This window comes from Salmo salar, chromosome ssa10, assembly GCF_905237065.1.
Source record: "Salmo salar chromosome ssa10, Ssal_v3.1, whole genome shotgun sequence".
Lineage (NCBI taxonomy): Eukaryota > Metazoa > Chordata > Actinopteri > Salmoniformes > Salmonidae > Salmo > Salmo salar.
The window spans coordinates 21,246,433-21,270,328 of NC_059451.1; the positions used below are offsets into that span (position 1 = coordinate 21,246,433).

At 42.1% G+C, this 23,896-nt stretch overlaps 1 protein-coding gene across 1 annotated transcript in view; it reads left to right on the forward strand.

Annotated features, from left to right (window-relative positions):
• The window catches only part of LOC106613753 (fibroblast growth factor 10), a 47,230-nt gene extending 43,326 nt beyond the window's left edge, over positions 1 to 3,904 (forward strand). The window contains exon 3 of the mRNA XM_014216329.2: positions 928 to 3,904. Within this exon, the coding sequence (XP_014071804.1) occupies positions 928 to 1,122 (195 nt within the window). The 3' untranslated portion in view covers positions 1,123 to 3,904. The remainder of the gene's footprint in view (positions 1 to 927) is intronic.
• Positions 3,905 to 23,896: the final 19,992 nt, after the last annotated feature.

Consider the following 23,896-nt stretch of genomic DNA (forward strand, 5'->3'; position numbering starts at 1 on the left):
AGCGGAGACTGCTTTCCCGGTAATGTCGGCTCAACCAGAAATTACCTTTACATTTCTATCGCGCGATCTGTAACGCTTCAGTGATACAGACTGAATAGAGCACTAAGTGTTTTACAGCTCAGAGAGAGAGAGAGAGAGAGAGAGAGAGAAATCTGGAGCTGGCAAGCCGTCAGCACTGTGAAGCTGTGATGAGACAAGTTTGCAGACAGTTATTTCACCCTGCCACCAGCGTAAATAGGACATAGATGAACTCAATCAGCCTACCAAAGCCTCTCCATTCACTTCCAACTGAATCCTCCCTAAATGACCATTAAGCAGAAGAATCACGCTAGGCTGATGCTATCTCCATAAGGGCCCTGTGATCTCGGACTGATAGAGGCCTGTAGAGGGGATTTCTCTGGAATCCGTTGTCACGGTCACATCATTTAGGTCATACTCACTTACAGATAAGAAGCTCAACCACCCATGGCAAAGTGGAGAGGGCTTTGTTGGCTAGGCTGTGCATGTATATTGACACAAATCACTGCTTCTGTTTTTAGCCTCAGAAGTAGATAAAGGAAGAAACAACCAACATGAAAAAGCATGAATCTGATTGTTTGTTGTGCTTTTTCATGTTGGTTTTTCAGTAACATCCAACTATCTTCTTGACCATGGTCCAACCATAACAATCACCTAATTATATATCTTTTTGCCATTCACTGTGATTGGCCATTCACTTTGAACACACAACAAAAGGCTCCATAACAACACAGGAACATATGGAACATGTGAGTGCAATAACAGACATAGAGCTTTGTCCCTAGCTCAGAGGTATGTCCATGCTGCTGGTGTTAGTTAGTCCTTCTAGTCATAATAAACACCTGCCTCTCTCTCTCTCTCTCTCTCTCTCTCTCTCTCTCTCTCTCTCTCTCTCTCTCTCACTTGCAGATGAAGTACAACCCTAACTGTAAGTTCAAGGAGCGCATCGAGGAGAACGGCTACAACACGTATGCCTCCCTGCGCTGGAAACACGGCGGCAGGCAGATGTTTGTGTCTCTGAACGGTAGGGGGAAGCCCCGGCGAGGTCACAAAGCTCGGAGGAGACACCCCTCCACCCACTTCCTCCCCATGCTGCCCTCATAGCTGGACAACAGGGCTCTGCTCGGCTTTGCAACCAGCCCACCACAGTCCCAGTCCCTCCTACTAGTGTTGTTGTTATCAAGATAACTATTGATGATATTATTATTATTCTATACATCCCCTCTCCCATATATGTACATTTGTTGGGGTTTTATACACAATTTTGTTTGTCGAGATCGCAGTGGGGGCATAATACAGTACGTTTAAGTTATTCCTTTTTTAGTGTAAGGTCCAGAAGTAAAGCTGCTAATATTGTGTAAATACAGCATGTCTATTATTATTATGATTGGTTATCAAGCTGAGGGATGATATTGATGACGCTCTTCTGTGTTAAGGAGTAATTTTGACACTACCGTCTTCTGCAAAAGTGTGTAATTGAAACATATCCCCCCTTTAAAGGGTACGAGAATTGTCTATATATTGCCTCCCACCCATCCCTTAATTTCTGTGACTTTACAGGAGACAATGCTTTTCCTTGAGTGACCTTACAGTACGCTATTAAAGCAAATAACCGGTAAAAGAAACCTGACAAACAGTGAACAGATTTGAACATTGATTTAGGTTGTCAAATATGTTCATCTGAGCAAGTAACTAAAGCATTTGAGAGAGGACCCTCTTAAGATACTGAAAGGCCTTTACAATAAAAAGGACTCTTGCACTTGACTGGACTTCAGAGGGGACAGAATTCCTTGTTGCCGAAAACATTTGGACTGAACATTGATACCCATGGATGTCTGCTATAAGATGAAAACATAAACTGACGACATCTGGCTATCGGTTCTTTTGAGTTTCTGAAATGAGTGTGTGAGCTCTGCAGAAGTCCCACTGGGCAAAAACTAGTTGAAACAACATTGTTTCCACATCATTTCAACAAAATAATTCAATGTGATGACGTTGAATCAACGTGAAAACTGATTGGATTTGCAAAAAGTCATCGACGTAAGGGAATTTTCCCATTTTCCACCGAAATGTTTACCTAAATTCTATGACATGGTGACTCAACTAAATGTAAATCCAAACTAGATATAGAAATGACATCTGTGCCCAGTGGGGTGTGCTTTAGCCTCCTCTCATTCAATAATCCTAGACCACTAGCTCAGGGGTCAATCTTTGAAAGTGGGACTCATGACATGATCTCTGATATGTTAGTTCCAGAATTCAGTAGTTAAATGCATACGGTACTCCGTTTGAAACACGTTGAGCATTTGAGGCTGTATGTACACTTTTTCACAGTGCTAAGACTACCCATTCATTTCTAACGTATGGTAACTGGTTATTGCATTATCTTGTCATGTCTCGTTAACATTTTCAAAAACCTGTTGCAAATAGAACTTTTAATATATTTAAGCCTTTTTGTACCGTATAACATTTGAAGTTGATGTTATTGTCTCCATTTTGTGTCTAGTCCGAAAATTCTAACTGTATTCCATTCCATATTTTAGTCTATACTGTATGTTACTGCCACCTCATAACATCGCAATCATCATCTACTGAGCAGTCAGCAATGACAGTATCTACCAGAACACCCGTTTCAACTATCAGTCAGCTATTAAGCAGACAATATTGGTCTGTCAATTGAATACTGTCATCATAACAACATAAGCGAGTGCCTTGATTCATGTTCAGCTTGGTGAACTTCAATAAAATGCACATAAATTACACAATTTTCAAGGAGTCACACATCTCCATCAGAGTTACATAATCTGCATTATCATCATAACAACATGAACATTCAATGCGGGAGTGGACTAGCTGTAGTGGACCTCCCCTGACTTGTAAAATACTTGTGCTGATGAGCTCTTCAATGGGCTATCATGGGTCTTTAATCACAATGAAGGCCTGGTAGCATGGGAGGCCATTGAATCTTTTCACCCTGCAGATTGGAAAAATGTGGATGAATGGCCTCTATTGGGGGGAGAAAGGCTAACCTTTCAGACTGTCAATGTGAAATTTCTTTGAAGGGAAACATGTCTAGTCAAAATAGCTTGATGTCGCTCTGCCATTCGATCTAAAGGCCTGCCAAACAATTGGATGTTGGTGTGAGGGTCTAAGGAGACTTTGAGTGTGTGAGCTCTTTTGTTTCCAATACCCTTACAGTTTTACATCTTTTGAGTTGAAGACTTGGCTAAAGGTTTCCTGTGTCTTATTAATGGGGGACGTTTCGGCGGCGACACATATTGAATCTTTAAAGTGCCACATGCCAAATCTGTAGGGTCTTCCCAGCAAACCAAAATTGGTTCTGTTAAAGTTCCCAGAACGTTTGTTAGGTTGCAGCAAATATTCTCATAACACATAAACTGTCCAGTCGAGGTGAAGATTATGAAATGTTTGTATAAAACATTTGCCTGATGTTACAAGAACATTCCCAGTACAAATTCTGTCTGTTCTGTAAAAGTTTCCAGAATGTTTCATCAGGTTGTGGGAACAGTCTAGTGAGAAAATTGTGTGGACATCACAAAAGATATGTTCCCGAAATACAAAATCTGTCTAGTGCGGAAGATTATACAATGTTAATTTTAGGTGCAAAAAACATTCCACTGATGTTACAAGAATGTCCTCAGAACACATTTTGTCTGTTCTTTAACTGATCCCAGAATGTTTATTAGGTTGTGGTAATACTGTAGATATGTTCCCGAAACACAAAAACTGTCTAGTTGTGCTGACATTCAGATAATATTTGTATTAGGCTGCACAACACATTCCATTGATGTTGCAGGAATGTTGACAGAACAACCTTTCTGAGTTCTTTATAAATCTTGAAGAAATAAAGATATCCTCTCTTTTAGTAGAGTATACCTGAGCCTCAATTCCACCGTTGTTTTTCAAAAGATGGTATGGGGAGGGTTTTCTCTGGTCGCCGGGAGGGGGGCAAGAGGGTCTAGGGGGTGACTGACAAGCAAACTTAGTTGCTAGTGGGGTGGAAGGGATGGGAAACATGGTTTCTGGAAGTGGGGGGGTGGGGGAATGGGATGGGATGTTGGGGGTGGAGGCCCACTTTCTTTTTTTGTTTTCTTTTCCTGTTTATACTGAATTTATTATGACTTAAACTCTATGTATTTCTTACTTTTCTTTTGAGTAGCAGCCCACAGGTACATTTGAAATAAACTGAATATATCATTAAAATGGATATTCTATAGCTAACACCGCCCCAACAAAAACATGCAATCGTCAGCTCTGCAGACAGCTCATTAAACCTCTGCACCACCAGGGAACAGCTGCAGCCTTGTGTTTTTCCCCCCAGTCAAATATGGTCAATCAGGACAAAGAACAATTTCTGAGTTATTAAAATGTTCCCATCCTTTTCTTAGAGGCAGATGGCCTAGTCGTTAAAGCATTGGGCCAGTAACTGAAATGTTGCTAATTTGAATCCTTGAGCCGAAACAAGATGAAAAATCTGTCCTTCTCTTGCACAAGGCAGTTCACCCACATAAAACAACGGTGCCCAATGTGTCTGTTATGGGCGTCGTAAGGATAGCACCAAGGCGCAGCGGGTAAAGTGCTCATACTTAATTTATTTGATGAAAACACTTAAACAAAATAAACGTACGACGAAAAACAGTTCCATAAGGCACACAGGCTATACAGAAAATAACCACCCACAAAACACAAGCGAAACAAACACCACTAAATATGGCCTCCAATTAGAGACAACGACAACCAGCTGCCTCTAATTGGAGGTCATTGCCAAAAACCCAACATAGAAATAGAAGACTAGATATAAACACAGAAATAGAAAACATAGAACCTAAACCAAAAACACACAAAACAAACACCTCCTGCCATGCCCTGACCAAACTACAATGGGCGTAGCTCCCGTTCAAAAGACTCTGGGCTGCGCGGCATCACTGGAGGCCCCCGGCTGAGAGGCGTCGCTGGAGGCCCCAGGCTGGGGAGCGTCGCTGGAGACCCCTGGCTGGGGAGCGTCGCTGGAGGCCCCGGGCTGGGGAGCGTCGCTGGAGGCTCAGGGCTGAGGAGCGCCGCTGGAGGCTCAGGGCTGAGGAGCGTCACTGCAGGCTCCGTGCCATGGGTCATCACTACTGGTTCCGTGTCATGGATAATCACTGGAGGCTTTGTGCCATGGATCATCACTGGAGGCTCCGGGCCATGGGTTCTCACTGGAGGCTTCGTGCCATGGATCATCCCTACAAGCTCTGGGCCATGGCTCATCACTGGAGGCTTCGTGCCATGGATTATCGCTTGAGACGTCGGACCATTGACCATCATTAGAGGCTTCCTTCGGGGCGCTAGAACTGGTCTCACCGGACTGGGGAGACGTACTTCGGACCGCGTGCTCACAGCAGGCACCGGCCTTACCGGGCTATGGTGGCGCACTGGAGGTAGAGTGCGTGGAGCAGGCACAGGGTACACTGGGTCTTGGAGGCGCACTGGAGGTCTGGAGCGCACGGCCTGCACAACCCGTCCTGGTTGGATGGTCACTGTAGCCCGGCACGGGCGGAGCGCTGGCACAGGGCGAACTGGGCTGTGCCGGGGAATGTGGGCTGCCGTGCGTAGAGCAGGCGCAAGGTAAACTGGGCCGAATAGACGCTCTGGAGACCAGATCCGTTGTGCCGGCACACTTCTTCCTGGCTGCCGGCAAACTCTCGCCCGGCAACGCTGCGGAGCTCTTATTGGCCGCACCGGACTGTGCGTGCGTATGGGCGACACCGTGCGCATTTCTGCATAACAAGGTGCTTGCTTGATCCGTCGCTCCCCATAATAAGCACGGGGAGTTGGCTCAGGTCTCCAACCTGACTCTGCCAAACTCCCCGTGTGCCCCCCCCAAGTTTTTTTTGGGGGGATGCCTCTTGGCCTCATGTAGCTCCCTTAATTTCCTCTCCCAGAAACGTTCTGCCTTCCACGTCCATCCATCTCCTCGGTGCTCCAATCCCCGCTGCTTGGTCCTTGTTTGGTGGGTGGTTCTGTCATGGGCGTCGTAAGGATAGCACCAAGGCGCAGCGGGTAAAGTGCTCATACTTAATTTATTTGATGAAAACACTTAAACAAAATAAACGTACGACGAAAAACAGTTCCATAAGGCACACAGGCTATACAGAAAATAACCACCCACAAAACACAAGTGAAACAAACACCAATAAATATGGCCTCCAATTAGAGTCAACGACAACCAGCTTCCTCTAATTGGAGGTCATTGCCAAAAACTCAACATAGAAATAGAAAACTAGATATAAACATAGAAATAGAAAACATAGAACCTAAACCAAAAACACCGAAACACACAAAACAAACACCCCCTGCCACGCCCTGACCAAACTACAATGACAAATAATCCCTTTTACTGGTCAGGACGTGACAGTGTCAGCCCCCAACACCTTTCTGATTCAGAGAGATTGGGTTAAAAGCGGAAGTCAAGTTTTGGTTGGACCTTGTGAGCAATTGACGATAAAAATAAATTGTATACTATTAATTTAATCCTTTAATATCCTGCATACTTGCAACATTGTATTTGATTATTTTCTTTCTTTATCACGTGTTGAACGTCTTATGAAATGTGATTTTAGTTGGATAGAGCTTCCTTAAAATAACTTGTACTCTTGTGTATTCATATGCTTCTTAAATACATTTTACATTTACATTAGTCATTTAGCATACACTCTTATCCAGAACGACTTACAATAGTGAGTGCATACATTTTCATACTTTTTTGTACTGAGTCAGAACAGACTCTGAAAACTAAATAAGAAAACAATTGTACCTTTTCTCAATTTCAAATCACATTTCATAAGATGTTCAACACATGATAAAGAAAGGAAATTCTACAATACAGTGTATGAAGAGGATGGGATGTTTTAAATCATTCGTTCTGTGTCCTTATTGACCATATATAAAAACATTTAAAAAAATAACCACAAGGTCACAGCTATCCCAGAGGATTAGTGATCTGAATGCAGATCTGAAAATTGCAGGTTCAACCCCACATACTCTTTAACCATATTTATTTAAGGAGGGAAAAACTATGAAATTGAGGCTCAGATATACTCTACTAAATCCAGTCAAATGCAGATTTTAGACTGTAAAAAATAAAACATTGTGTGAAAATTGACCATTTAAAAAAAAAATGCACCCGATATAATTCCTAACTTGAGACGCTTGATATGGTCCCCCCCTGGCTTATTTTTCATGATCTGAAAAGCAAAAGTGATCCTAGATCAGCACTCATACTCTTGGATACCTTGTAAATATGTGACTCATTTCAGGAAGCTAGGTGTATGTTGCATGTCACTACTTCACAAAAGAGGCATTTTAATGTCTTTTTTTTATTATTAAAATGAGTTTTTGAGCAGAAATTCCTTCTGGAACATGTGAATTTTGATGTACCTTAATAACAAACTTGTATGTCATCTGTAAATATGAATAATATTGTTAAATTACTAGCCTAGTTGGTTTAGCCATGGAAAAATACAGGAACCTTCCCGCTAGCCACGAATGGCTGAGATAACGAATACAACAGGTGTAGACCTTACCGTGAAATGCTTACTTTCAAGCCGTTAACCAACAATGCAGTTTTAAGAAAAATAAGAGTTAAGAAAATATTTACTAAATAAACTAAAGTAAAAAAAAAAGTAACACAATAAAATAACAATAACGAGGCTATATTCAGAGGGTACCGGTACCAAGTCAATGTGTGGGGATACTGGTTAGTTGAAGTAATTGCGGTAATAAGTACATGTCATGTAGGTATGGGTAAAGTTACTATGCATAGATAATAAACAGCAAGTAGCAGCAGCATAAAAAAGGTGGGGGTCAAAGCAAATAGTCCGGGTAGCCATTTGATTAACTATTCAGCGTCTTATGGCTTGGGCGTAGAAGCTGTTAAGGAGCCATTTGGACCTAGACTTGGCGCTCCGGTACCGCTTGCCGTGCGGTAGCAAAGAGAACAGTCTATGACTAGGGTGGCTAGAGTCTTTGACCATTTTTAGGGCCTTCCTCTGACACTGCCTGGTATAGAGGTCCTGGATGGCAGGAAGCTTGGCCCCGGTGATGTACTCGGCCGTACGCACTACCCTCTGTAGTGCCTTGTGGTCGGATGCCGAGTAGTTGCCATACCAGGCAGTGATGCAATCATTCAGGATGCTCTCGATGGTGCAGCTGTATAACTTTTTGAGGACCTAAGGACCCATGCCAAATATTTTCAGTCTCCCGAGGGGGAATATGCGTTGTCTTGCCCTCTTCACGACTGTCTTGGTGTGTTTTGACCATGATAGTTTGTTAGTGATGTGGACACCAAGGAACTTGAAGCTTTCGACCTGCTCCACTACAGCCCTGTCGATGTGAATGGGGGTGTGCTCGTGTTGAGGATCAGCGTGGCAGATGTGTTGTTGCCTACCCTTTCCCACATGGGGGCGGCCCTACAACAAGTCAAGGATCCAGTTGCAGAGGGAGGTGTTTAGTCCCAGCGTCCTTAGCTTAGCGATGAGCTTTGAGGGTTCTATGGTGTTGAATGCTGAGCTGTAGTCAATGAACAGCATTCTCACGTAGGTGTTCCTTTTGTCCAGGTGGCAAAGGGCAGTGTGGAGTGCAATAGAGATTGCATCATCTGTGGATCTGTTGGTGCGGTATGTGAATTGGAGTAGGTCTAGGGTTTCTGGGATGATGGTGTTGATGTGAGCCATGACCAGCCTTTCAAAGCACTTCATGGCTACAGATGTGAGTGTATGGGTCGGTAGTCATTTAGGTAGGTTACCTTGGTGTTCTTGGGCACAGGAACTATGGTGGTCTGCTTGAAACATGTAGGTATTACAGACTCGGTCAGGGACAGGTTGAAAATGTCAGTGAAAACACTTGCCAGTTGGTCAGCACATGCTCGCTGTACACGTCCTAGTAATCCGTCTGTCCCTGTGGCCGTTTAAAGGTCTTACTCACATCAGCTATCAGCTAGAGTGGGATCACACACTCATCCAGAACAGCTGGAGCTCTCATGCATACTTCAGTTTTGCTTGCCTCGAAGCGCACATAGAAGTCATTTAGCTCGTCTGGTAGGCTCGTGTCACTGGGCAGCTCGCGCCTGTGCTTCCCTTTGTAGTCCGTAATAAGTTTCCAAGCCCTGCCACATGACGAGTGTCAGAGCCGGTGTAGTAGGATTCAATCTTAGTCCTATATTGATGCTTTGCCTGTTTGATGGTTCGTCAGAAGGCATAGTGAAATTTCTTATAAGCGTCCGGGTTAGTCCGTGCTCCTTGAAAGCGGCTGCTCTACCCTTTAGCTCAGTGCTGATGTTGCCTGTAATCCATGGATTCTGGTTGGGGTATGTACGTACAGTCACTGTGGGGACAACATCATCAACGCACTTATTGATGAAGCCGGTGACGGATGTGGTATACTCCTCAATGCCATCGGATGAATCCCGGAACATATTCCAGTATGTGCTAGAAAAACAGTCCTGTAGCTTATCATCTGTGTCATATGATAACTTCCTTATTGAGCGAATCACTGGTACTTCCTGCTTTAGTTTTTGCTTGTAAGCAGGAATCTGGAGGATAAAATGATGGTCAGATCTGCCAAATAGAGGGCGAGACAGAGCTTTGTATGCGTCTCTGTGTGTGGAGTAAAGATGTTGTAGAGTTTTTTTCCCTCTGGTTGCACATCTGACATGCTGGTAGAAATGAGGTAAAACGGATGTAAGTTTTCCTGTATTAAAAATATGTCTATGTCCTGGGAAATGATCTTGTTACTTACAATGTCACGCGAATCACATCAGCGCACGTTAGCTCAACCGTCCCGCGGGGGGAACACCGATCCTGTAGAGGATTATTAAAGTCCCCGGCCACTAGGAGCACCACCTCTGGATGAGCATTTTCTTGTTTGCTTATGACCTTATACAGCTCATTTGTTGTGGTCTTATTGCCATCATCAATTTCTGGTGGTAAATAGACAGCTACGAAAAATATGGATGAAAACTCTCTTGGTAAATAGTGTGGTCTACAGCTAATCATGAGGTACACTACCTAGACACAAACCATCACCCCTTGTCTTACCAGAGGTAGCTGTTCTGCCTTCCCGATGCACGGAAAACCTATCAACTGTATATTATCTATGATGTCGTTCAGCCACGACTCTGTGAAACATGATATTACAGTTTTTAATGTCCCATTGGTAGGATAGTCTCGAATGGAGCTCATCCAGTTTATTCTCCAATGATTGCAGGTTGGCCAATAGGACAGATGGTATAAGTGGGTTACCCATTCGCCAACTAAATCTCACAAGGCACCCGGATCTGCGTCCCCTGTATCGGCGTCTTCTCTTAATGCGTATGACAGGGCTTTGGGCCTTGTCCGGGAGCAGCAGTATATCCTTCGTGTCTGGCTTGTTAAAGAAAAAATCTTTGTCCAGTTCGAGGTGAGTAATCACTGTTCTGATATCCAGAAGCTCTTTCGGTCATAACACACGGTGGCAGAAACATTATGTACAAAATAAGTTATAAACGACGTGAAAAAACACACAAAATAGCACAATTGGTTAGGAGCCCATAAAACGGCAGCCATCCCCTTCGGCGCCATTCTCTCTATGCAGCATATAAAGAGGATGGGTGAAGTGATGGTTAATAACCCAGTTACCAGTATGTCCCTAGGTTAGTTATGTCTAAGAAGGCTAAAAATGAAGCGTGGAATACCTGATTGACCATAATTCCATGGCTATATATTGAAAAAATAGGATGTACGAGAGCTTCCCTGGTGGCACAGACAATAAAAGACCTGTCTCAAGGTACCAAATCATTGCAGGTTCAAACTCCACATGTGCAGATTGTCAACATATGAATCGTGTAAAAAAAGTGGTTGTGTTTGTATGATTTAATGTTGTTCAAATGTCCTTTGAAATAAAGAATGTTCAGATACTCAACATGTGTTTGTAAGATTAAATGGTGTTCAAATGATCTATGACTGAAATTAAAATCCTATGTGTCTCTACATCACCTACAATACAGTCTTCAAATGAGAATTACCATTAAATCTGGAGAGAAACATAAAGGGGATGTATTTAAATGTTGTGGTAATATTAGGAAAAACTTAAATATAAGATGTCCTTGAAATGTTCTGAAGATGTCCAAGACAAGGTATTTTGCGTGAACATCAATGGAATATTATGTTAAACCTAAAACAAATATGTTATGAACTTCCTAAAAACGGACTTATTTAATTCTTACATTAAGGAAATGCCCTGTGCAACCTAACTTAAACATTGTATGAAGGTCATCACAACTGAGCATATTTTGTGTTTTGGGAACCTATCTTTTGTAATGTACCCAGACTGTTCCCACACCCATGTTCTGGGAACCTTTAAAGAACTTAGATAGGCTGTTCTGTTAACATTCCTGCTACATCTAAGGCATGTTTTGTGCCACCTGATAGAACATTATCTGAATATCAGCAAAACTAGACAGCTTTTGTGTTTTGGGAACATATCTCTTGTCCCCACAATGTTCCCACCAGACTGTTCCGACAGCCTAATTAAACATTCTGGGAACCTTTACAGAACAGAAGAAATGTGTTCTGGAAATGTTCATCAGGTGAATGTTTTTTACAACCTAAAATAAACATTGTATAATCACCCGCACAACTGGGAAGTTTTTGTGTTTTGGGAAAATATATTTTGTGATGTCGCCACAATGTTCTCAACAGACTGTTCCCACAATCTAATGAAACATTCTGGGAACCTCTAAAGAACAGATCAAATGTGTTATAGGAACGTGTAACATCAGGTGAATGTTTTAGACATGTTATGAGAAAATGTTCCGCTACCTAAAGAATGTTCTGGGAACTTTCACAGAACCAATTTTGGTTTGCTGGGAAAACATTACTGGTACATTGTGTTATCACACTACCTGGAAACTTAACAAGAACTTTTGGGAAATGTACTTTGGTGGTTGTTACAGATGTCGGGCACAACATTTTACTGAATGTTAGGAAAACATTCCAAGGTTATATATATTTATTTATTATAAAAAATAAAATATTTTGTTATATGAATGTTTTTGGGACGTTATCATCCTAATGTCAGATAAAACCCTAACTAGAACTTAATGGGAATCTTAGCTAATGTTCTGGGAATGTTCCTGCAAATAGTGGAAAACACTGGAACTTCACCGAGGTTCTATATTTTATTGACAGTTAAGTTGAGAAATATAGTTTAGTAGACAATAGACAGATATATTAACTGTAAGCATAGAAGTAAGTGTAGTTTTGCAGGTGTTTCTCAACTAATGCATCCTGGTCTATTCTTCAGCAGGCACAGGAACTCTTTAAAACATACAATACTACAAAGTAAAGTAATCCCATTTTCTGCCTGTTCTGTTGAATGGCTCGCCTCGTCGTCAAAGTGTCTCCACCTCTCCACTCATCTAACAGTCCAATAATTTCTCCTTTCTTTCTTGGCTTTAAGGTGAGGCTGCCTGTTTATGCCAGACGCAGCTCAGAGCACAGGGACACTAAATGGGAGTCTGTAATTATCATTGTTCCTCTACTGTCCTGTCAGTGCGCTCGCCAGCAAAACAAGAGGGATCCCTTGGCAGCGCTCATCAAAGCAATGGCCTTTGATCAGCAGAAAAGCCCAAAACGCTGTACAAAATCAAGGTGGAATGCGCCAAACATAGTAAAAGGGAATGGGAATAGATATCCTTCCAAAGACATCTCCCACTCCCCCTCTCCTCTGCCTTGTTCATGCCACATGCACAGGTGCTTGGTCCTAAATATGGGTTGTGTCTGATCAGCTATGTCTGAACAAAAGACTGAAAGAACTTTAATGAGAGGACAGGAGTCATGCAATGTTGTTGTAAAAAACTCAGGACCACCCCATTTCTCTGAGATTGATCAGTGGCGTGCTATGTGTTGATGCACTCATATAGGGTGGTTTAATGGTTTGGCAAAGTGCAAAGAAAATATAAGCAAAACCAGTTAGTGGTCCACATCCTACATTTGACTTCATAGCTCAATGTTCTAATGACTTGTCCTGAGTCTTTACAGCAGAGCTCTGTACTGACCTCAAAATGTTAGGGCAGTACTGTGGGAATTATTCCAACCTCCAACAGCGAATTTGATTATACATCTGTCTGCCTATTACCCTATTTTACAGACACATACTGTATGTAGATAACTAACTCAAAAGTGATTTTTGTATTGTCTAATTCATGTTTTATATCTATACGTGCTTTGTCATCTGTAAAAGTTTCATAAAAATGGTTTCTTCCAGATTAATTGCAACTGGGGGACAAAACAAGCAACAATACATGCTCCAGAAAGCCCATTTTGAAGGCCCTTGGCCAAAATCCATGGGAGCACAAGTCATGCTGCTTTAGCGACAATGACCTAAAGCTTCAGGGACCTTTGAAACCTGTGTGGTCATTTTCTCTAAGGGGAGTGAAAAGAACTGTGGTGGCCGGGAGAAAAAAAAACCTTGCCACTCATAATACCGATCTATGCATTGTAGACGAAAAGGGAGGAGGGAAGGCGCACAATTTTAAAGCGCTTATTGAATTGCTATTACAGCCCCTGAGACTAATTGTGGCTGTTGTGTCTCTCGGTGGCCGAGGGGGTTCTGGAGTGGCCCTGCATGCTCTTACCCAGTGGGGTTTTCAGACAGAAAAGCCCAAAGAGAGCCCAGGATCACCGAAGATCAATAGCAAACCCTTCAGTCTTTCACAGGCCTACTCTAATCCTTGTCATTTGTCTGCCATTTTGTTCCGGGCCATTCACAGCTCCCTGAGTTTGGGATTAGGGTCTTGTTTTGTTACAAAAACAGCCCAAGTTATTACGTTGAATGGACCGAAGGACAGATGATAAGTGTGAGTGCACGTGCGCATGTGTGTACCTGTGTGTGTTAGAAGAATATGAGAATATGCCCAATGTCTCAGAAAAAGCTGAATGTTTCTTTTCTTCCTTATAGAACTCAGTAAGAATGAGTTACAATGTCAGTTAGATTGGGTTAAGTTCCATAACTTTCAGAAATTCCTTTACTTTTGTGTTCCTTCTGTGGCTGTCTGGCCGAACTCCCTCTGTCAGAGTCTTGGCAGCAGGCATCAGATCCATCAGACGGGCCATATCGGGCCTTCTCATCACTGAGTGAGTGGATTAGTCTGTGTGTCTGCAGCCACATGAGACAGGGCTGCTGAGTGGCACACGCGCCAGCCACATTACCCCCAAAGCCCTGCCATGCCACTCCACAGGTACGCGGTACCACAGAGGCCTCCGTCCAGCCTCAACCCTGTGTGGCATTCCCCAGATGCCTGCGAGCATGTCAGACACCGCAGGATGGGAAGGGAAGGCTAAGAGGATGGGGAGAGGGTGTAGGGGTTGGAGGGGCTGAGGCTAGTCTCCGTCTAGATAGTTTGGCCGACCAAAGCAGGACAGATTTTGGATGAAGTCCCAGTCAACATCATAAGGTTGTCTTTGGCTTTTGGTGACTGGAAAAGGCCTAAGTTGGGACAGGTTCATGCGAAGCTTGAGGCATGCCAAACCTTATCCACCCTGCCCCTCGAGCTCCAGTGTGTGTGGAGTTATTCTCCAAGGGAGAGGGGTTCGAGTGTCTCTGTCTTTTGGCACCATCTGCGCTGGGATATTTTCTCAGAGCTAAGGCTACAGTAGCACACGCTGGCCTTTCCTGTTCAAAGACTAGCAGGTGGGTGCTCTTCTTTAAAGATGCATTTTTCCACATATAATGTTTAAAATGAGGTTTTCGTCACAGCTTATTTTTCCTTCTTAGGAGTTTAAAAAATACGCTGGTCTCGCTGCGGTGAGAACGTTTTTATTGGATTACCCTGGCAGGCTGTATCAGACGCATAAAATAACCATGACCAGAAAGTGTCAGTTTCCTCTGTCAAGCCTTGTCATCATCTGATTCTCAAGAACAGAACACAGATAACTTGACACTGTTGGCAAAGGGGGAGAGGAATACAACGGGAGGTTCCAGTTCAGTTTGAGGGGGCTCATTTTTCCTATGGAGAGCTATGAGGAATTGGAATACAGATGAGGAATTGAAATTAAACAGCCTTTGAAATGCAATCGTTTTCTCAGTACCCAAGAGAAATATAGAGACAGGCTGTGGAATCAAAGAGTGGCTATGACATGTAGCCTACACTAAGATGGTGTAGAGTTTTGACCAGACTGCCGCGAGTCTAGACAGGCTATGAGCTTAAACTATAGTCCCCTCTGGAGCCTAATGAATCAATTTCCCCTTCTAGTCCTACATTGTTGTGTGTGTCCTCCATCTCTGCCTCCACTTCATTCTCCTCCATAAGTACTGTGACATTTGGTGGGGATCCTCTTTTTGGCTCGCTGAAGTAAAATGAGTAATGTTTCAATTGTGGTCCACACAAAGTTTGAGTAATGTCTGGTACTGTGTAACTGCTGTAGGTATGAAGCCTCTTGGTACAATGTACTGTAGGTATGACTCTGGGTAATCATAAAAAGGGTATAGCACATAAAAAGGAACATTTGTAAGATTCAAGAGAAGTGTAACCTCATCATAGAAGCCCTGCTGCTGTACCGAGGTTGAATTTTGGGGGCTCGTCTGAACCCGGGGCCTCTTGCAACACTACAGAAAGATAAGAAGTTAAGATATTACGTTTTAATAATACATAATTGTGTTTGTAGCTTTTTTCTGTGTGTTTTATTCACAGGTGCAAACACTGACATTATATGTATTGCTTCATCCAAGTGTGAATTACTCAATGCATTAGAGGCATGTTCCTCTGATACCTGATGGTCCCACCCACACTGAGCTGAGCTCCACGTTCCCAGTTCACACTGCTGAGCTGCATTCATCAGCCCTCTCAGACCCTCATGTCAAACATGATCCAGGGCTCCCCTAACATGACACAGAAAGAGAGCCCCTCCACATCAATGGGCCAAACCGTTAGAGCATTAGAGGGCTTTGAGCTGGGGGGTGGGGGGGCTTTCTCTCTGGCATTGGGTAAGCACACTGAGTAGCAGTGGCTGATCTCCCCCATGCACTGCTGACTACATGGGCTACTGTCTGCCAGTAACTCCAATGTAAGAGCTGAAGGCAGGCTACTCTGGAGGGGCCGACCTGTTGTCTTGATAATGATGGAGAAGACAGAGGTTGGAGTCACTTCCTCAGTTAGAGTGGCTTTCTCATTCCAAGTGAGCATTGCAATTAACCTCAGTTGATGACAAAAACTAGGGGAGCAAGATGAAGGGATGAGAGCAACTGAACAAACATAAAAACCTCTTATTCCTGAACAGGTTCATTACTCTCTACAGAGGACCTTATTTGTTAACTATTTGTCCTAAAAAGCACACCAAAGAAGGTCAAATCAAATCTAATGTTATTTGTCACATACGACAATACAACAGGTGAAAATGCCTACAAGCCCTTAACCAACAATGCAGTTAAGAAAATTAAGTGTTAAGTAAAATGTTTTAAATAATATAACAAATAATTAAAGAGCAGTCATGACAAAAAAAATTGTGTTTTCTATCACAAAAAGAGACCGACACCCACAAGTACACATGTGCCATGGCTGGTACAATGGCTGAACCAGTCTGTTATTTTACTCTGGGGAAGCTGCTCCATCTCTTGGTTAGAAGACTGCATAACTTTCAGTGGCAACTTTCAGAGTCTCTTGCCCCCTCCACTGGATATACTGCAGTAACTGATTTACTTTTAAAGGCTCAAATCTATGAGCTGAATCCTAAAGTAACTTGAGGTCTCCATACATCAGAGGAGGCTGGTGGGAGGAGCTATAAGAGGATAGGCTCATTGTAAATGGCTGGAATGGAAAGGTGTCAAATACATCAACCACACATTTGACTCTGTTCCTTTTCTTCCATTCCAGCCGTAACAATGAGCCGGTCCTCCTATAGGTCCTCCCACCTGCCTCTGGCACACATCACTAGAACTTGGAATCAAATGATGAATCTCTTGAGTCAGATTGTGAGAAACAGAGTGTGAGTTTACATGTGTAATACTTTTGTAAGATTGTCAGTCTCCAATGTTGTGACCTACACTGAGTGTAAAAAACATTAGGAACACCGGCTCTTTCCATGACATAGACTGACCAGGTGAATCCAGGTAAAAGCTATGATCCCTTATTGATGTCACTTGTTAAATCCACTTCAATCAGTTTTGATGAAGGGGAGGAGACTGGTTAAAGAAGCATTTTTAAGCCTTGAGACAATAGAGACATGGATTGTGTATGTGTGCCATTCAGAGGGTGAATGGACAAGACAAAAGATTTAAGTGCTTTTGAACGGGGTATGGCGCACCAGTTTGAGTGTGTCAAGAACTGCAACGCTGCAGGGTGTCCAGTGTGTATGAAGAATGGTCCACCACCCCAAGGACATCCAGCCAACTTGACACAACTGTGGGAAGCATTGGAGTCAACATGGCCCAGCATCCCTGTAGAACACATTCGACACCTTGTGGAGTCCAAGCCCCGATGAATTGAGGGTGTTCTGAGGGCAAAAAGGGGTGAAATTCAATATTAGGAAGGTGTTCCTAATGTTTTGTGCATACAGTGGAGTTCCGAAATACATCCTTGATAAAGATGAGCAAAAATTACTCTATAAAATAAATAATTCAAAATGCTGAGGTATCTTGTATGCTAATATATTAGGAAAATTATATTATTATATACTAATATAATTAATCAGAAAAAAAAAAAATGTTTAACAAGTAACAACTTTTTTCCCAAAAAATGTAGGAATCAAAATTACTGACACCCATGTTTTCAATATGTTTCAAAACCCCACCTTGTGAGGATAATGGCACTGAGCCTTTTTCCTGAAATGTTTTATGAGTTGGAGAACACATTGGGAGGGACCTTCAAAGACTGTTCCTCCATACGGAATCCGTCCAGATCTTTGATATCCTTCTTCGGCGCTTATGGACGGCCCTGTAAAATTCAAACAGCAGGTTTGCAATGGGTTTCAAGTCTGGAGACTGAAATGGCCATTGCAAAATGTTGATTTCTTTGTGGATTTTTTTGTGGATTTCTTTGTAGATTCTTATGTGTGTTTGGGGTTATTGTCTTACTGGAAGATCCACTTGCAGCCAAGTTTCAGCCTCCAGGCAGAGGCAATCAGGTTGTTCGTTAAAATGGCCTGGTACTGGGTAGAGTTCATGATGCGATTGGCCCCAGGACCACTGTAAGCAAAATAGCCCCATAACATCAAATTTAAATCAAATCAAATTTATTTTTATATAGCCCTTCGTACATCAGCTGATATTCTCAAAGTGCTGTACAGAAACCCAGCCTAAAACCCCAAACAGCAAGCAAAGCATGTGAAAGAAGCACGGTGGCTAGGAAAAACTCCCTAGGAAAAACTCCCTATAAAGGCCAAAAACCTAGGAAGAAACCTAGAGAGGAACCAGGCTATGAGGGGTGGCCAGTCCTCTTCTGGCTGTGCAGGGTGGATATTATAACAGAACATGGTCAAGATGTTAAAATGTTAAAATGTTCATAAATGACCAGCATGGTCAAATAATAATAATCATAGTAGTTGTCGAGGGTGCAACAAGCACGTCCGGTGAACAGGTCAGGGTTCCATAGCCGCAGGCAGAACAGTTGAAACTGGAGCAGCAGCACGGCCAGGTGGACTGGGGACAGCAAGGAGTCATCATACCAGGTAGTCCTGAGGCATGGTCCTAGGGCTCAGGTCCTCCGAGAGAAAGACAGAAAGAGAGAAAGAGAGAATTAGAGAGAGCATATTTAAATACACACAGGACACCGGATAAGACAAGAGAAATACTCCAGATGTAACAAAAAAAGCCGTAGTCTGGCTTTTTTACATCAAAGATCCACCACCATATTCTACAGTAGGTATGGGATTATTTTCTGCTTATGAATTCTCATTTCGATGCCAAACTCACCACTAGTGCACGTGGTCAAAGAGCTCTACTTCCATGTTGAAAAATACAAAAGACATTGAAAACCTGTGGTTTGAATTGAAGAGGGCAGTCCATAATCACAGATGAAGGATATCAAGGATCTGAAAAGATTCTGTATGGAGGAATGATCTAAGATTCCTGATGATCTAAGTTCTGCCCATACATTTTCTACAGGATTTTTTATTTTATTTTTTACTTTTATTTAACTAGGCAAGTCAGTTAAGAAAAAATGCTTATTTTCAATGACAGCCTAGGAACAGTGGGTTAACTGCCTTGTTCAGGGGCAGAACGACAGATTTTTACCTTGTCAGCTCGGGGATTCGATCTTGCAGCCTTTCGGTTACAAGTCCAACGCTCTAACCAGGCTTGAGGTCAGGGTTTTGTGATGGCCACTCCAATACCTTGACTTTGTTGTCCTTAAGCCATTTTGCCACAATTTTGCAAGTATTCTTGGGGTCATTGTCAGTTTGGAAGACCCATTTGCGACCAAGCTTTAAACTTCCTGACTGATGTCTTGAGATGTTGCATCAATATCCACATACTTTTCCCCCCTTGTGATGCCATCTATTTTGTGAAGTGCACTAGTCCCTCCTGCAGCAAAGCACCCCCACAACATGATGCTGCCACCCCCGTGATTCACGGTTGGGATGGTGTTCTTCGGCTTGCAAGCCTCCCCCTTTTTTCTCCAAACATAATGATGGTCATTATGGCCAAACAGTTCTATTTTTGTTTCATCAGACCAGAGGGCATTTCTACAAAAAGTACGATCTTTGTCCCCATGTGCAGTTGCAAACCGTAGTCTGGCTTTTTTATGGCGGTTTTGGAGCAGTGGCTTCTTCCTTGCTGAGCGGCCTTTCAGGTTATGTCGATGTAGGACTCGTTTTACTGTGGATATAGATACTTTTGTACCTGTTTCCTCCAGCATCTTCACAAGGTCCTTTGCTGTTGTTCTGGGATTGATTTGCACTTTTTGCACCAAAGTACATTCATCTCTAGGAGACAGAGCGCATCTCCTTCCTGAGCAGTATGACAGCTGCATGGTCCCATGGTGTTTATACTTGTGTACTATTGTTTGTACAGATGAATGTGGTACCTTCAGGCATTTGGAAATTGCTCCCAAGGATGAACCAGACTCGTAGAGGGCTACAATTTATTTTCTGAGGTCTTGGCTGATTTCTTTTGATTTTCCCATTATGTCAAGCAAGGAGTCACTGAGTTTGAAGGTAGGCCTTGAAATACATCCACAGGTACACCTCCAATTGACTCAAATGATGTCAATTAGCCTATCAGAAGTATCTAAAATCATTTTCTGGAATTTTCCAAGCTGTTTTTAGGCACAGTCAACTTAGTGTATGTAAACTTCTGACCCACTGGAATTGTGATACAGTGAATTATAAGTGAAATAATCTGTCTGTAAACAATTGTTGGAAAAATTACTTGTGTTATGCACAAAGTAGATGACCTAAACGACTTGCCAAAACTATAGTTTGTTAACAAGACATTTGTGGAGAGGTTGAAAAACAAGTTTAAATGACTCCAACCTAAGTGTATGTAAACTTCCGACTTCAACTGTACATAAATACTTGTTTTGCAATTTCTCTCCTGTTTCAACTATGCATTTCAGGGGTATTCAGACGATCCTCTGGTGTGTAAGGGGACAGCAGTGGGAGTTGTGTCCTTCAATGATGCAGACTATTGCAACCAGCCAAGAGTACCCAATGTCTACACCAAAATATCAACCTATCTCTGATTTCCAGTAAAAGCCCGAAGGTTGTGGTTAAGAGCGTTGGTTTGAATCCCAGAGTGATAAATCTGTCGATGTGTCCTTGAGCAAGGCACTTAACCCTAGTTTCTCTGGATAAGATTGTCTGCTAAAATGTAAATACAATCATTTTCCACTGATATGAACAAGAAAGGGTTAACATATACACATCTTTAAACAGATAGCTACGTCAACGTATGGCTAGAACAACAATGTAACTCTGTTTTCATGAAGGTGACACAATACTCTTAAACAACACCACTGCTTCCTCTGAATACCATAAGCCTTGGTCACTGCGGTCCATCTACCTGGTTCTGAGTGCCGATAAGCACGGCACTAATGCAGTGCAAAAACGGGTGCACAGCCACTGGAAAACAGACTGAGATGACAATAGCAAGGTCTGATGTATCTAGAGTGTGGTATGGTCACACATAATAATGCGCTAGTTGTTCATGGTTGGCATGTAGTGGTTACATAGACACACAATGGGGTCACACCCAGGAGGGCATTGACCTCCATGTAAGACACATAGCTCTTGAATGAGGGTGGATTCCCTAGTACAAAACACTCTGGGTTGTTACACATAGTAACAATGCATTCTAATAAAAAAAATGCAGTACCAGTCAAGAGTTTGAACACTCTCCTCATTCAAAGATTTTTCTTTCTTTTTACTATTTTCTACATTGTAGAATAAAAGTGAAGACATCAAAACTATGATATGGAAACATGTAGTAACCAAAAAGGTGTTAAACAAATTAAAATATATTTTATATTTTATATTCTTCAAAGTAGCCACCCTTTGCCTTGATGACAGCTTTGCACATGTGGCATTCTCTCAACTACATTCATGAGGTAGTCACCTGGAATGCATTTCAATTAACAGGTGTACCTTGTTAAAATTTAATTTGTGGAATTTCTATCCTTCTTAATGTGTTTGAGCTAATCAGTTGTGTTTACACAAGGTTAGGGGTGGTATACAGAAGATAGCCCTATTTGGTAAAATAACAAGTCCATATTATGGCAAGAACAGCACAAATTAGCAAAGACAACCGATAGTCTATCATTACTTTAAGACACGAAAGTCAGTCAATCCAGAAAATTTCAAGAATTTATAAAGTTTCAACAGGACAATGACACAACATACCTCCAGGCTGTGTAAGGGCTATTTGACCAAGAATGAGAGTGATGGAGTGCTGCATCAGATGACCTGGCCTCCACAATCACCCGACCTCAACCCAATTGAGATTGTTTGGGATGAGTTGGACCACAGAGTGAAGGATAAGCAGCCAACAAGTGATCAGCATATGTGGGAACTCCTTCAAGACTGTTGGAAAAGCATTCCAGGTGAAGCTGGTCGAGAGAATACCAAGAGTGTGCAAAACTGGGATCAAGGCAAATGGTGGCTACTTTGAAGAATCTAGTCTAAAATATATTTAGATTTGTTTAACATTTTTTGGTTAGTAAGGTACATGATTCCATATGTGTTATTTAATAGTTTTGATTTCTTCACTATTATTCTACAATGTAGAAAATAGTAAAAAATTAAGACAACGCCTTTTACTATTTTCTACAAGGGGTTTCCATTGTAGAATAATAGTGAAAAAATCAAAACTATTAAATAACACATATGGAATCATGTACCTTACTAACCAAAAAATGTTAAACAAATCAAAATATATTTTAGATTTTAGATTCTTCAAAGTAGCCACCATTTGCCTTGATGCCAGTTTTGTGTGTCCAAACTTTTGACTGGTACTGTATATATAATAGATAAATAAAAATTCAACAAAAAACCATTGAATGTGGGAAACCAGCACCATGTCTATACTTTCAACTGGGGACGCTGCACCATCTCTTGGTTGTAAGACTGAATAACTTTCAGAAATATTTCTGACTTTCTTGTCCCCACTGTTGGATATACTACAGTACCTGAGATGCATGGCTGACAAAATGAGTCTACAAGCATTTCTAAACTATACTGAACAAAAATAGAATCGCAACATGTAAAGTGTTGGTCTCATGTTTCATGAGCTGAAATAAAAGATCCCAGAAATGTTCCATATTCACAAAAAGCTTATTTCTCTCAAATGTTTAAATCCCTGTTCGTGAGCATTTCTCATTTGCCAAGACAATACATCCACCTGACAGGTGTGGCATATCAAGAAGCTGATTAAACAGCGTTATCGTTACACAGGTGCACCTTGTGCTGGGCACAATAAAAGGCCACTCTAAAATGTGCAGTTTTGTCACACAACACAATGCCACAGATGTCTCAAGTTTGAGAGAGCATGCAATTGACATGCTGACTGCAGGAATATCCATCAGAGCTGTTGCCAGAGAATTTCATGTTAATTTCTCTACCATAAGCCGTCTCCAATGTCATTTTAGATAATTTGGCAGTATGTCCAACCGGCCTCACAATCAGACCACGTGTAACCACGCCAGGCCAGGACATCCACATCTGGCTTCTTCACATGCGGGTTCATCTGAGACCAGCCACCCAAACAGCTGATAAAACTGAGGAGAATGTTTTTAAAAAAGCCCTTTTGTTGGGAAAAAGTCTTTCTGATTGGCTGGGCCTGGCCTATGCCCTCACAGGTGAAACCCATAGATTAGGGCCTAATGAATTTATTTCAGTTGACTCAGTAAAATCATTGAAATTGTTGCATTTACATTTTTGTTCAGTATAAATACAAACATTGCAGTAATATTGCTGTAAATGAGAATGTGTTCTCAGTCAACTTACCTGGTAAAATAAATCAATAAAAAGCATGAATACTATCTGGATGTACAATTACTTTAAGACATTTATCAAGTGAAAAATCTGTTTGATCAAAGAAAGTCAACTAAAATCTATATAATCTCAGGGCTGTTACCCCAGCGAATATTAACAGTCACAATGTGGTGGATGATCTAGGCCAATAAGTATCAGGAATCAAAGTAAGACCCAGATGCAGACTGTCGAAGTAACAATATTTAATGTTCCAACAGGGACAAGCAGAAGACAGGCAGAGGTCGGTAATCCAGACGTACAGGTTGGCGGGCACAGAGTCCAGAATACAGGCAAGGGTCAAAACCGGGAGGACTAGCAATGCAAAATAGAAAGCAGGCGCAAGGGAAACCGCTGGTAGACTTGAAACATACAAGACAAACTAG